We start from the raw sequence: 15,199 nt of genomic DNA, 5'->3' as shown, positions 1-15,199 counted from the left end.
CTTATGTGGAGAGCAAATGTTTGGAGAATGATGAGGGCAATGAATATACAAATGCGCTTTGTGATAAGAGTTGTAGGAGCCCCTAATAAAATGATTAAAAAATTATACCTAAACGATACATAATTCTGCCATCTCCTTGAAGCCAAGTCTTATCATCTATTAGCCCTTTGCCTGTACATGTCTCTTACTGAACTTATTTATATTTTCATACTCATATATTTATTAGTTTACTATTCCTCTATAGTTCCTATACATTAGGAGGGAAGGAATAGGGGGCAGGGACAATCCTATGAAATAACTATATAAAGACACAGATGATCCAATAGTTGTGTTAGGGTCCTCTAGTCAACTCAAAATATGAGATGAAAACAAAATTGGCTCTTGATTTTCTGAGCATCAAGGTGAAAAGAGAAACAACACTATCAGTTACACATTTCACAGCATGTATGAAAACAACACATAACCACCCCCATCCTCCACCCCAAAACAGGACCATCCTGGCACCCTCTCTCTGGCTTGATTCACTTGGCTGGCACACCTGGCCCTACTCTACCACATACATGGCTGGTCCCCTCTGTAAATGAAATCCCAGGGCAGACAGACAATGCTGCCAGTGTCTGGGGCTAAAGCAATTTTCACTTACTAGTGAATTTAATATTTCTATTACCTCTTAATCAAATAGCCCTATACAATGACATAACAGAGCTTCCCTCAACCTTAAAAACCCGAGTTAATTTAGTTAGCTAAAATTTATGAGGCACTGAAAACTAGACATATATATCATCTTTTAATTGTAAAAATGGGAACCGATGTATTCAGCACTTAATAGCAGGTAAAATATGGCAATATAGGACTATTGCTGATAAAGAGGTCATAGAAAATAGAAAAATAGTTTTATTGAGTTAAAACTTATGTACCATAAGATTCATCCAAATCATTAGTACATTTATGCAGGTAGACAAGCTTCAGGTAGACAAGCTTCACTGCAACTGATTTTGAAACCTTTGCAAGGTCGCCAGTTCGAAAGACAGGGCTTTCTATTTCCGTAAACAACCACAGTCTGAGAAACCCCACAGGGCAGTTAGTTCTTCCCCATGCTTGAGGGTGGCGACGAGAGGAGGAGTCGGCATTGGCCTGATGGCAGGGAGTTTTGTTTTGGGATCATCCCTCCAGAAAGTTTTCTCAAGCCCATTTCTAGCAATCCCTTTTCCACTCTCAGACCTAAGCAACCACCAGGTAGTTTTCTGCATCGGTAGTTTGTCCCTATCTAGACATTTTATATAATTGGAATGATACGTGACTTTTGGAACTGTCTTTTACTTAGCATGGTTTTTAGTTCCATCCACCCAGTTGCATGCACCAGATGTGTACTCCTTTATAATGCTGTGCAGTATTTCACTTGACGAATCTACTGCATTTCTCTCATTCACATGGTGAGCCTCAGCTAGATCATTTCCCCTTGGTGGCTATTATGAACACTGCGAGACTGAAGAAGCCTTTCTGAGAGCATATGGTTTTATTTCTCTTTGCTACATTCACAAGTGTGGAGTTGGCGGGTTGGATAGGAAGTGCAAGCTTACTTTTTTTTTAACTGCCAAAATGTTTTCCAAAATAGCTTTTACAATTTGAGTTGTGTTGGGTTGCAGTGTTTTCCATTTCTGATAGCAGTGTGTGACAGTTCTCATTTGTCCACATCTTCGCTAACTTGGTATTATCTTTTTCACTGTGTCCTGGTGGCACAATCGTTAAGTGCCCTGCTAACAACCCAAAGTTTCCAACTGACCCAGTGGCTCCTTAGAAAAAAGACCCAGAGATCTGCTTTCATAGCCATTACTGTCTAGAAAACCCCGTGGGTGAGTCTGGTGCTGTCACTGGAGTTCCTATGAACTCCCCCTTTTTAATACTCTGTTCATTTTACTCGATGTAGATTTCATGTTGTATCAAAGACTCAACTGGAAGCACCTTGCTACCTCATGGATTTGGTCATGAGTATGATAAAGGATGATCCTACAGCTACAGAAGGTCCTTCCGCATGCTCAGTGACACCGGATCAATTCTGACTCATCGTGACCCTAACGTACCAGGCAGAACTGCCCGAGAGTTTCCAAGACGGTCACTCTTTACCGTACAAGAAAGCCTCGACTTTCTCCCAGGGAGCTGCCTAATGGTTTCACACTGCTGACCTTCAGTTAGCAGTCCAAAGCATAACTGCTACTCTACCAAGACTCCCTCCTCCTTCCCATATTGCTCACTTTAAGTGCTAAGTGTAAAAGCTGAGTCTGCATCCCAGCCTAAGCTATCCCTCCTATTTACCATCCTATACAGATGCATTTTGTGGCTGTAAAACAGACTTTGGGATTCCCAGATAAGTCTACCAGTGCGTTGTCGTATTTCTACCCCCCATTTTTTTTAGATAACCTTTCAATCCAATGTATCTGTTTTCTATCACTTGAGCACATATAAAACAATCATGGAGCCTTACTGCTTAAAATTTGCCAGATGGAAAGCAAGGTCCAGAGGAGTTAATTACTCCGTTGTGGGAGAAGAGGACTTGATCAGCAGTGTTGTTTCTAACTGGTGCAATGTTAAGGTGGTGGAGCGGTTCCAGGGAGGCAATGATCAGCAGTGCGCGCCCATCAGCAGCTCTGCCGGAGAGACATGCACAATCTGTTTCCACACCGTGGAACCCTGCGGGGCCGCTCTACTCCATCTTACAGGGTCACTGGCAATCCGAATGAACTCAATGGCTACGGGTGTGGCTTGGGGTTACTGCTGAACAATTGTCATGAGAACTATCTCAAAGAAACCTCACACAGCCAGTCCTCACATAGCACGCATTCAAATTCACAAAGGTGTGCTTCAGCAGGCTTCCCACTAAGAGACCTGATGCATTCTTATTGCCTGAAAGATTTTTTTTCAAACTTAATTCTCTAATGAAATCGTCTCATCTACTCCGGAAGGTTGCTGCACGGCTGGCAGCTCTCAAGAGTCATTCTATAGTTCCACTTGTATTGATCGATTTGTGCCCTTTTTCTTCATGGAGAGTGCCAGGGTAGTAACAGGCAAGGAGGCAGGGACCGTGGTCCATCACAGTACAGGGATGGTCGCTGTTGCAAAGAAAAAGTCACAGGCTGACGGCCAGATACTTCACTGAGGCATATTACCGAGATCTGATCTTTGGTAGAGATGACCAGATATTTGGAAGGTTCATTTCCAAGGTCTTGGCTCAAGTGACACAAAACTGATACTACATCTCACTAGGTTGAATGTATCTTTCTAGTGAACAGAGTGCTTCCTTTCTTGTATTAAAAACTAAACACTCAGCAAAAGTGTGCTAGGTGAACACAGGATTCAAGTCAGGGGAGTGGAGTCCTGAAGAGTGTTTCTTCCGGGGTCTTGATGTTCCATGTGCCCATCTCCTAGGAAAGTGGCACGCAGTTGTGCTGGGTACAACCCGAATGACTGTATAAGTGGTACTGCTCCTTTGTTGACCTGCTTGCTCATGTAGCTTCACTTCTTTAGCTGCACAATGTGGGAAGAGTTTTGAACCCCACTCACATTGGTTCCTCTAAACCTGTCGATTTCTGTACACACTCTTCTTCGGAAAGTAGCTGGTTTATTGGGTCTAAAAGATCTCCATTCTCCTCCCCCTTCTCCTCCCCCTATTTAATTATTTCAACTCTTGGGTTTCCAAATTGTAACAGGAAAGAGGGCAGCCCACTTTCGTACACTACATATCCAGGTGTTGGACATGAAAGTGAAAGATTCCAGATGTCCTTTGAGGTCATATAGAAAGTGACCCTGGAGCCAAGCCCAGAGTCTCAATCTCAGCTCCAATTTGTTCATCTGCAAAAAGAAGGTAATGAGGCGATGACCTCATAGGGCCATTGCAAGAATCAAATAAATTAATACACGTAAACGCCTAACAACAGTGAAGTGCTCGGTTCTCTTTCATCGCCTCTACTCTCCCCTTCTTTTCTATTCCTCATATTTCTATGCTATTAACCTATGTTAACATTCCTCTCTTGTTCCTGTGTACTTTGGGTGGTGTTGGTATTGGTGGTGCTGGTGGTGGCTGAGTTGATTCTGGCTCATGGTGACCCTAGTGTGCAGAGTAGAATTGCTTCACAGTGGTTTTAAGGCTGTGATCTCACAGAAGCAGATGATCAGCTCTTACTTGGGAGGCATCCCTGGGTAGGTTTGAACCCCCAACCTTTTGGCTGGGAATCCTGCACTTAACTATTTGTGCCACCCAAGGACGCCTGCATACATACTTCAGTTTAGTAATCAAACAGCTACTCAGTGAGAACAATCTGTATGTCCATGTGTCTTAATTCTTCCAAGATGACTTAACATAATGGAACTAACGGAGGATATATTAGTTTCCCTTTGCTTCAGAAACAAACCTTCACCACTTTAGTGACTTAAAACAACACACATGCGTGACCTTATAGTTCTGGAGGGCGCAAGTCAAAATGCACGGGCCGGGCCTTGTTCCTGCCAGGAGCCCCAGGGAAGAACATGCTCCTTGCCTTGTCCAGGAGCACTTTTTAGCATGGTCCATCCCCCCCCCCCACCTTCTTACATCATCATGTCTCTCCTTACTATGACCTATGACCCTCCTTTCCCTTCTTCTAAGGACACTTGCCATTACATTTGACACACCCTGAAAATCCTGGATAATTGCCCTTATCTTAGTCACATCCACAAAGGCCTTTTTGACACATAGTCACGGATTCCAGGGATGAAGACATAGACCTCTTTGGGGTGAGGGTTAAGCTTTCGATGACTTCTTCAGATCATGTCAAACACTGGTGACCACCGGGAACAGTTAGCAACAACTGGAGAAGATTTTGATTCTCACAACTGAAAGGACAGTGCAACTTGGGCACCTCGTGGGTAGAGAGGCCAGAGTGCTACCAAACATTCTACAATGCACACAATAGCCACCTTGCAACAAAGAACGATCCAACCAGAAGGTCAACAGTACGCATACTGAGAAAGGATCGCTGGCTTTAACCTTGGGATGCCTTGAAATCTACTCAGTTAGGAAAATTCCAGTGGAATAGAGACCAGGCTAAATTTAGGTATGCATATGGAAATTTGAGGAATTACACATCAGCTCTTTTGTCATGTATATTTCTGACTTTCCAACAGGGTAAATAAAAGATAAATATTACCACTCATACTTTTAATAGCAGTACCTTGAAGATTTGTTTTAAAACATGTTAAGTTGTGCTTTTTTTTGTATTTTGCTTTGGTATAATTTTTCTTTTTTTCGGGGGAGGTACAATTTTTCATACTGATGCATTTTATACACAGGGGAGCTGTACTCTTGGGATAATTGTAAAGCACGTACTCCACGAGTTAAAATCAGCTTGATGGCAACAGGTTTGTTTATGAGGTCCCTGAGCCATCATGCAAATATTTGAGCTCAACTATTAACCCCCAAGTTGTAAATTCAAATCTGTCCAGTCGTGTCACTGAAGGAAGGCTTGGGGATTTGTTTCCTGCAAGAGTAGGGCTGAGAAAACCACATGGAACAGTTCTCTGCTATCACACGTGAGGTCACCGTGAGTCAGGACTGACTGGAGGGCAGTGGGGTTTTATTATTATGATGAATATTGTTGCATGTACATTGTATCTATTTAATGGATATTTAAATCGCCTGATGGTGCTATGGGTTAACTGTCGGACTGCAAACGCACAGGCCCAGTTTCCAACCTGAGCTGGGGCTGAGCTGGGCTCCATCACCAAAGCTGGGGCTGTCTCTTCAGGCACACCTTGACAGTCTCAGCCAGTCAAAGAACCCATCCTACTCTGTCCTGAATCAGAGTCAACTTGACAACCGCAGATTTTAAGATAAGCCACAGCCTATGTTTCACTTTTACCTTGGCTTGGCTTTACATCTATTCTTTGTCTTCAAAGGATCAAAGAGAGAAACATGTTTGACATGGTAGTAGGAGGAGGATTCAGGTTGGAACCTCTCTCAGGCTTGTTAAGGTGATCTAAAAACTTGGTGGCAAGCTGTTGGGAAACATTTTTTTCGGCACCTTTCTGTCGTTTCTTTTCTGCTCCATTCGGCCCACGCTTCTCTCTGACTCTCTACTGCTTTCTTCCCTTCAGGACTTCCCAGAGTTTTCTTCCTATTTAGCAGCTTCTAGAAGCAATAGCTGTGTTTTCTGTGGCAGGAACGATTTCCCAAGCAGCAGAGGACTGTGCGTGTGTGCGCGCACAAGCACACTCACACATACGCATGCATGCATATGCATAAAGATATTAACATCTTCATTTTCTCCCAGGAAAAGTAGTAACTATAAACATGAAAGTATTCTACCAACTTGTGAACCTGCAGAGCAGAATAAAGAAAAGCACAGTGACTTGGTTTACCACGGAATCTTATTCTAATGTAGAGAGTACTGCCAACTGAATTCTGTAAGGTGTCTTGTTTCTAAGCTTTAATTAAAAGGTTCTCGTTAAATGCATTTTAATGGATTGAGCCATTGCCAAAAAGCTATAAAAAAGCCATATCCTCTAGTGCTAATAACTCACATCTGAAATTCCAGAATCTGAATGTCACTTTGTTCCGTGGGGTTGGTATAACTAGAGAAACCAGTCTGCAGCTGGGGCAAAATCGTTGTTAGACTTTACAAACAAATGTCTCCCTGATCAAATGACAGTCTCTTCCAAAGGAAGATGCAAGGGAGAGAAAGAGAAATGGAAGCCTACAGATTAGGAGACTTAAGAGACACGTCAGCTAATTATAAAAGACAGGTGTTACTGGCTCTCAAATGAACAATCATTTTAAAAATTTTAAAGCAACTAGAAAATATGACCACTGATGGGATAGTTGATGAGACGAGATTATGAATGCTTTAGGTCATGGTAATGACACGAGTTTGGACTTAAAAGGGAACTTCTGACATTTCAAGTCACAAAGTGAACTAGTTAGTGGTGAAAGAGTAGGGTGTGTGGAATTCAAAATAACCTGCAGTGTGGGTTGTTATCAGGATAGGAAACAAAATGCTGAAAGTGTTCCATAATAAATGCACACAGATCACACTGAGACGCAAGCATCCTTTAATGAGAGATCTTGAATCTTCTGTCCAAATAACTACATTTCTTTTAAGAAACAATCTGTCCCAATATACAGTATTTTTGACCATTTTTTGTTGAGCATTTTTATGTGAGTTTGAATATTCACTACCCTTAGCAAAGTAATAGTCATGGATTGAATTGTATCCCACCAAAATATAAGTCAACTGGACTATACAATGGTTCTAGTTTTATTCAATTGTCTTCCATTTGGTGATCTGATGTAATCATCCTAAGTGCTGTAAATTCTAACTTATATGGTGTTGATGAGGCAGGGTCAGCAGCACAGTTATGTGAATGAGGAAGACCCACCGTTATGTTAATGAAGATGATCCCACTCTACAGGATCAGGCTATCTCTAGAATCAATCTCTTCTAAGGTATAAAGGAGATCAAATAAGCAAGCAGATCTTACTTTCAAACATGCACCAGAGAGGAATGCACCCTTTGGAAGCCTGATCCCTATGCTAAGAAACTCCTAAACCAAACAGATGCCAAAACACATGTAAATCTCAAAGGAACAACAGGGCCACAGATATTGAGAGGAGCAAAGGGCCTTCCCCCAGAGCCAACAGAGAAAGCCATCCCGAGAGCTGGCACCCTAAATTCAGACTTGTAGCTTCCTAAACTGTGAGAGACTACGTTTCTGTTTGTTAATACCATCCACTTGAGGAATTGCTATTAAAGATAACAAAGACAATGCTGATGAAAAGTATCTCAGAATTCTAAGTTATAGTCCATTGTTCTAAATACATGCCCTTTGCATTCTGTATCATTTTTTGACGCATTTTTGCCCTAGATCTGATGCACGGTTACTGTGGCCCCTACGGCCTGGTGTCCTATGGCCTGAAGCAGATCTGACACCAGTCATTTGCTGCTCAACATAACAGGGACTTTCCCAGAGACAAAATGAGGGTTTTAAAAAATTATTTTTCCTAAATTGTTCCCTATAAAAAGAAGTCTAGAGCAAGGGTCCTCAAACTACGGCCCCGCGGGCCACATGTGGCCCACTGAGGAAATTTATCTGGCCCGCTGGGTGTTTTTGCCCCATTTGTTTTTTTACTTCAAAGTAAGATATATGCAGTGCGCATAGGAGTTTGTTCATAGTTTTTTTTTAAAACTATAGTCCGGCCCTCCAACAGGTCTGAGGGACAGTGAACTAGCCCCGTTTAAAAAGTCTGAGGACACCTGGTCTAGAGGGCTGTGAGGATGAGAATCTTGCCTAGAGTTTTCCAGGGTGACTCTACGTTGCTATATACCCAAGTTGGCCAGTTACTGTCCCTCCCCAAGTCCCCTCTTTTCCCTCTACCAGCTGCCCTATTATAACTTCATATCCAGCAGTTTACCTCCTAGCTCCTCAGCCCTTAATACACTCCCCATCTCTCACAAGGCATGCCCACCTATCATTTTTTTATCTCCATGTCAAATGCTCTTCTCCCCACCCCACCGTATTAATGTGACTTACAGACGTCAATACAGTTTTCCTTTTCCTTCTCCGACTTTTCTTTTGCTTCCATCCCAATTTTTGCTGTTCTCCTAAGTTCAGCTCCTGATCCTCTTCTTTTCTTCTTGTGGGAAGTCAATAGCCTAGAGACTCCCAAGGTCACCCCTGTGCTGAGGAGCCCAAGGTTGGCACTCTGGTTTCTTTGTCCCATCTCGGCATGCCTACTGTCCATCTACCACGTACTAAAACCAATCCTTCCAGGTTTGCATTCATCGTGTTTCTCCTCGAAATCTAACTCATTTCCCTGGGGGATATTTTAATGTTGTGCGTTAGTTTGTTTGTTTGTGTCTATTTCTGTATCCGTTGCCATCATTCTGCTAAATCCTTCATTCGTTGAAACTTGGTATCATTTTCAATTCGTTGCTAGCCTTCATTTCATCTAGCCAGTCAGCTCTCCTGAGCCGTTCCCTTCTCCCCTCACATGGTCTCCCAGCTCTCGTCCCAACACTGGCTGGCCCTAGCTCACACCTGATTTCCTCACCTGCCTGTCCTCCCTGGCTCATCTCTTCTCACTCCGTCTACCCAGCCTCACATTTCCAGAGTCATCTTTCAACTCACATGTTCTCCCTCTCCTGCTCGTAATAATACCAATATTTCTTTACGACAACAGCACGGTTAGACACGGGTTTTCAAGGCTTTCCTTGACAGGCCCTCTACCCATCACCCCTCCATAGTTTCACTGTTTCTCAATGACAGGACCCATTCTTGTTCTTCCACTTGTTTGAAAGCCCCTCCTCTGTGGGAATCTCAGCAGATCCACCCTCTGCTGAAGCCCCCTCTCCAATATCAAATTTCCCGTGCAGCCTTGCAGGCTGCATGTTACCCTCTTCTCAGGATCGCAGTTCGTCTCCAGCAGTTCGCACCCAGACATGTAGCCAGACATTTCTAATATGCTGCTTCACATGTATTGGTTTTCCTCTTCAAGCAAGATGGTGCGCTTGATATAGTAAAGACACAGTCCTCTAAAAATCGTCAACTCCCTTTATTTTTTGACTCAAACAACTTAATTAATCTAACTACTTATACACATTTTGATTTTCCTGGAATACAGAGCCAAACACATAACAAGTCATTCAGAATGAGTAAGAGCATAAATAACGCAAACATAGATATGTGTCTATTAGAATGCAAGTTTTATATGTGACAAGCTATTAACTTTAGAAATCATTTTCTTACCTGATTTTATGCAGCCTGATGACTTGCAAATGCCATCTAGAAAAAGGACGGGACTTGCATAAGTACTTGAATATATATTTCCTGATTTCTGCCTGTATTTCGTTCTTTTTACCTGCTACTAATGAAATAAACTATTCCTTAAAACGTAAATATGATGTCATTTTCCACGGTTATGGGGGTGGATTAAAATTACTATGAAAAACCTAAGTTTCTTCAATCCCAAATAATCAGTTGCTTTAGTCTTTTTTTTTTTCCCATTAAGGAATGCATTTTATCTAATTCTTGTGGGGAAAAAAAATTCTAGGAGTCAAATTAAATCTTTGAAATTCCTGTAAAGTCCTTTCAAATTTCAATGACACAACCAAAATTGACTAATGACTGTTGCTGGCCTGAGCCATAAAACTGTATACACTTTAATCAAATAACATGATACATTAGAATTTAAAATAACACCAGTGAACTAAATATACTTGGACATTCATAACCCAGCACAAACACAAAAGACATGGCACTTTAGCCAAAGTGAACTGTGTTGACCTCTTCAGGTGGTACTTTATAAATAAAATCTTCTATCACCCTTAAGTGTCTCTCCCCTTGATGCACTGTGTTCGAAGGCTAAGCCTGCGATGGAGACGGTACTCTCTTACTGGAGCACTGGTAGAGGAGGGGCTCACCATCGTAGGTTGCATAGAGCGCGATCATTGTCACAGCAATGACAGCCAGGAGCAGCACGAGGACCGAGAGGCTGATCTCCAGGGAGGTCCATCGCTGTTTCTTTTTCGGCTTTGGAGTGTTGATATCAGTTATATCCATCTGACTTTCTGATCTGCCCATCCCCTAAAACCTACAAAAACAAAACAAAAATGCTATAAAGTAAGCAAAAGAAGAAGAAAATGCATATACAACTTGCCAGGCTTAACGTGGCTGGATAACAGTGAATCTATCTTACAATAGAAAGAAAGCGAAGTTTTAGTTGAAAAGTTAAAAGTTTTTATTCAGAAATGGAAGAATATAGAGCCCTCTATTGGAGAGGTCCCAGTCACAAGTCATATATATATATAATCTCCAAGCAAAGTTAGACCAAGCAGTTCCATTTAATACTCACATAGGGTTACTTCAGCGGTTCATAGGCAAATATCTGCTGTATCACCATTAAGGAGTTTTAAACCAACCCTTCTGAACTTTGCACTAACACCAAAGGTTCATTTTTATCTTGTTCTGTTGTTCTAGTGGCTTTCTTTAGAAGTGCAGAAATCAATGACTAAGTCCTTGAGATTTTGACTGAGCAGTAATTTGATAGGTAAATACAGATTTTTAAAAATGGTGGGGAAGAACAAACTCTTGTGGTAGTTTATTTTTAAGTCTTAAAAGCTTTTATTTATACAACTCAAAATTACTACTGCTACTGACATGGGTGCCTCCTAACTCCTCAACAGTTTGCACTTGGGGATGAAACACATTCAACACAATGAATCTTTTCTTGGTCAGGTGAAGAAGAAAAATGAAAATGTGACTTAAAAAACAAAGGAACAAACGCTTTGCCATTTGGATGACAGTATCAATTGGTTAGATCTAGTCCTTGTATTGAAAACAACACTTCTATTAATAACCCCTCCCCCCGGAAAAAAAGTTGCCTATCAGAATCAATTCCAACTCATGGCAACTCCATGAGTCAAAGAAACACTACCTTCCCTAAGGTTTAAGACTGTGACCTTGTGGAAGCAAATCGCCACGTCTTTCTTCCAGATGCCTCGGAGCGCAGCCGTCACTTGTTACCGTCAGGTGCCCTTCAAGTTGGTTCTGACTTGTAGCAAACTTTGTGCAGCAGAGCGAGATACTGTTCAGTCCTGCACCATCCTCACAACGGTGGTGTCACCTTGAGTTCAGTGAGTGGAGCCTTGACCAAGCTGCACCACCCAGGCCTGCATGCTTCTAATACTAGTTGACCCTCACTGAGCACATCTGTGCTTCGAACAAGCAAGCCTGGTGCCTTATATGTCCTCGCTTCTGTAAACTTCACGACCGGAATCTTACACTCCAAATGCAAGCTTTCGGAACCCAGGGAGCACAGAAGTCCGGTGACTTATGACAGGCTATACAACTGCTAAATGTGCTTGATAGGGCTGGCATTGGATCACTGTATGAAATAAAAAAGTATCATCAGGCGGAAAAAGTTACTTTGCATCTCCTTGTGCAAGTTTGGCTGAAAATTAAGTAGATGCAAGTCTAAATATTAAATGTCATTATGCTTCTTTTAAAGGTCTAGCGATTCTTTATTGGCCATTCTCTATTCATTCTTGATGCATGAAGGAAAGCGAAGCACTTAAACCAGTGAGTTACAGACATCTGGATACATCCGAATCAGAATAAGTTCCTTTCCAGATGAAGTGAACTTCTCCAAAAGGCTCTTCTATTGGAACATCTTGCTTGACTACACCGAATTCCCTGAGCATGCATTTGTGAAAACTGGGGAAGGGAGCAAATCACAAACAAATTCCACATTCGAAATGTGGACTGGGAATCTTGCAAGTAACTAGGAATTTGACCTCCCCAGTGAGTTATTAATAAATGAACCACAACTGGACTTTAAAGTTCTAGATCCAAAGTCTTAAACATGCTCTCCCCTTGATTACACGAGGCTATAACTAAGGACAGACTATCAAATAAAAATATTTTATGAGACAATGAAAACCCTGTTAGTTCAATAAAAGTGGAATGTAATGTACCTGAGTGTTAAAATGTCTTACTTAATGGTTATGTAACTCATGCTGGCTGGCTGATTCTCATAGCCTAAAGGTTATTTTATGGAATGGCATTGATTTTAGTACTATTTTACTAGAGATGCCCACTGCAGAGATGGTGGTTAGGCAACAAACGGATGAGAACAAGTTGAATATCTGCACAGTGTACAGAACCCAAGCCCAAACTCCCTGCCACCGAGTCGATTCCGATTGAAGGCAAGGTAAAGAAATGAACTCTGACCCAAGGAGGTAAATAAATAAATAAAAGAGTATATTCACCCTTGAGTAAGTCAAGACTGACTTAAGGAACATCTGAATATCATATTTGCTCAAGTGTTTTTTCCCTTCTTCAGTAACCCTTCCTTTGCTCTAAGATTTCAGAAGACAATCTAGAGACACGCTTTCTTGCTATAAAATGACCCATTTTTCTGTTTGGATCTCTCTCTGAGAAACAGCAACCAGTTTGTTGAAGTAAAACTTCATTCAGAGAACCAGGGCTGTCAGGGAGTTCAGCCCAGGTGCTATTCCTTAGCACCACCAGGCTTTCCGAAGACATCTCTTTGACAGGGAACTTTCCCTTGGTGTCTCCTTCTGACCCTTGGAGCTGGTGTTCTTAATATGTTTGCACCTAAGGCTGCAGATACAGTGAAGAGGAAAGTAAGGCGGTTGACTGAAGCCTTAATTCCTTCACTTGCATCAACAGAACATCATCTCTGAATTAACCTGCAGACTGTCTCCTAAGCTTTGTAAATTCGTCAACATCTTTACCTCCCCAGTGGCACTTTTCAACCGCAGTGAGCAAAGGCAGAAATAGGCAAGCATCAGCTCCTTGTTAACTTTACCATTCATTTTCAGTTGATTTTGATGGACTTACTATTTTCTTAAAGAAAACTGGGGTCCGAATCTCGAACCTCAGCATAGACCAGACTAGCTCAACTCAACCACACACAACCCAACTCCATGTTGGAGATGGGGGTGTGGGGGTGGGTGGAGAGAAGTAGCAATTCAATCTAAAGATACAAAAACCCTACAAAGTTGATATTTCTGGTCTCCCTTAGAGCAGAATCTGTGAAAATAATACTCACATCCTTAAAAACATTTCCCTTCGATTGCAAATGTGTTGGAAAGCTTAAACCCACAAAGTAGACACTTCCTCAGAGGGAGATCCAAGTGAATTGTGAGGTCTGACCCCACAAAAGTCCCCTGCAAACTGCAGTTTGGCAGCATCACTGAAAGAATAAATGATTGTCTGGCTGAAGTGTGAGCTGAATTTCAAAGCAATGTAAAGCAGCAATCCTTACGCCAGTTGAGTATAAACATATCACTTATCAGACAGTCAAATCAGGGAACCTGGAGGATAAATGGTTTGTTAAAGAGAAGTCTATAAGCCTAAGCAATTTCCATCTTTACTGCACCTTACTACATTACCTTATTTCTCCAAGTCCCTGTGGCTGTGCTATGCAATTACAGTTTGTATCATGGAAACGGAGGTATTGGAAGAGGAGAAACAGGTTCAGTATTTAGATGACAGTCACAGAAGCCAAGGAAGCAGGCTCACAGGAGAAATCATCTCCTTGTTTCCTCCGGCTACTAGCTTTCCTGGGCCTGAAATAGGAGTTCTGGCACAACGTCTCACCAACTCACTCCCATGTGTAATGCTGCTGTACACGCAAATGCAACCAGCCATGGAGGTCACAAACTACTGGGCAATTCTTTTTCCTTTTTAAGTGCTGGAACCCAGTAATAACGCAAGAGGGGTTAGTATGTTACACGCCTGCGACGCCCGTTTGCCCATTAGCAGCTCACACAAATGCTGACACGGCAAGTCTGGGACTAGTTCTCAGTTGAATAAAATTCCCATTTGAATCATATATGAGAGGAGAAGTAGACGATAGAGAAACTAGAGGGATGTTCCCTTGCAAAAAAACCCTCTACCTTCAAATCATATAAGTAGTCTGAGACCAATTAAGAAAATCAAAGTCTTTCTTGGAAGTTGAAATCTACACAAGAACTGCCTCCACCTCCCCCGCCAACCAACCCTCCTGTGATCTGAGGATTCAGCCTAAATTACTTAACAGGAAACTAAGGCTCAAAGCAAGCTTGAAGAGGTGGGGGCTGAACAGAGCTTCAGGTGAAGAAAAGTAAAAACAGAAAAGTGAGTTCCCAATGAGGGGAAGATCCAACCGAAACCAAAATGAAAACAAACCTTGCTTTCAAAAATAAACAAATAATCGGCGTCTCCACCACAGGAATTCCCAGCTCCCAAATCGCCCCGCAGATACTTGGAGGCGCCAATCCCCGTACCCAAACCCAACTCTGGGAGGCAAAGGCTGCAGGGAGCGAAGGAAATGAACCCGAGGAGACGACCTGGTATCTGTTCCGAACAGAGCCCTCCTCCAGATGGCAAAGACACCCTTTGCCCCTTTGCTCACTCTTCAGGGCGCCCTTGGGTCCCTGCCCGAGGCACGCCTCCCGCGCCCAAGGCCGACAGGTCCCGGGCGCTCGAGCCGCGGGTCCCGCAGCCGCTCCCTGCGTCGCCTTCTGCCCTCGGGGGCCAGTCCCCCGGGCTCCCACCGCCCCGGGCACTCGCGCCCTGCCGACCCTTCTCCCTGGTGCCAGCTGGCTCTGCCGGGACTCACCCGCGGGATTCGGGAGAAGTTGGAGGCAGCGGAGCACACGTTCCG

The 15,199-nt window shown here is 42.7% G+C and overlaps 1 protein-coding gene across 2 annotated transcripts in view; it reads right to left on the bottom strand.

The window, feature by feature from the left end:
- MME (membrane metalloendopeptidase) overlaps positions 1 to 15,173 on the bottom strand; it is a 117,308-nt gene extending 102,135 nt beyond the window's left edge. The window contains exons 1-3 of one of the 2 annotated variants that reach the window (XM_045297587.1): positions 15,155 to 15,173; positions 10,449 to 10,618; positions 9,775 to 9,810 (exon numbers count right to left, since the gene is read on the bottom strand). In XM_045297587.1, the coding sequence (XP_045153522.1) occupies positions 9,775 to 9,810; positions 10,449 to 10,608 (196 nt within the window). In that variant the 5' untranslated portion in view covers positions 10,609 to 10,618; positions 15,155 to 15,173. Of the gene's footprint in view, positions 1 to 9,774; positions 9,811 to 10,448; positions 10,619 to 14,721; positions 14,871 to 15,154 lie in introns of those variants that run through there. The other variant, XM_004704133.2, reaches the window with a different exon arrangement.
- Between the last annotated feature and the right edge of the window lie 26 nt (positions 15,174 to 15,199).

Source organism: Echinops telfairi, unplaced genomic scaffold (assembly GCF_000313985.2).
Source record: "Echinops telfairi isolate 266 unplaced genomic scaffold, ASM31398v2 ScPeMD7_7420;HRSCAF=8458, whole genome shotgun sequence".
NCBI classification, from domain to species: Eukaryota; Metazoa; Chordata; class Mammalia; order Afrosoricida; family Tenrecidae; genus Echinops; species Echinops telfairi.
This window is presented reverse-complemented; position numbering and strand designations above follow the sequence as displayed.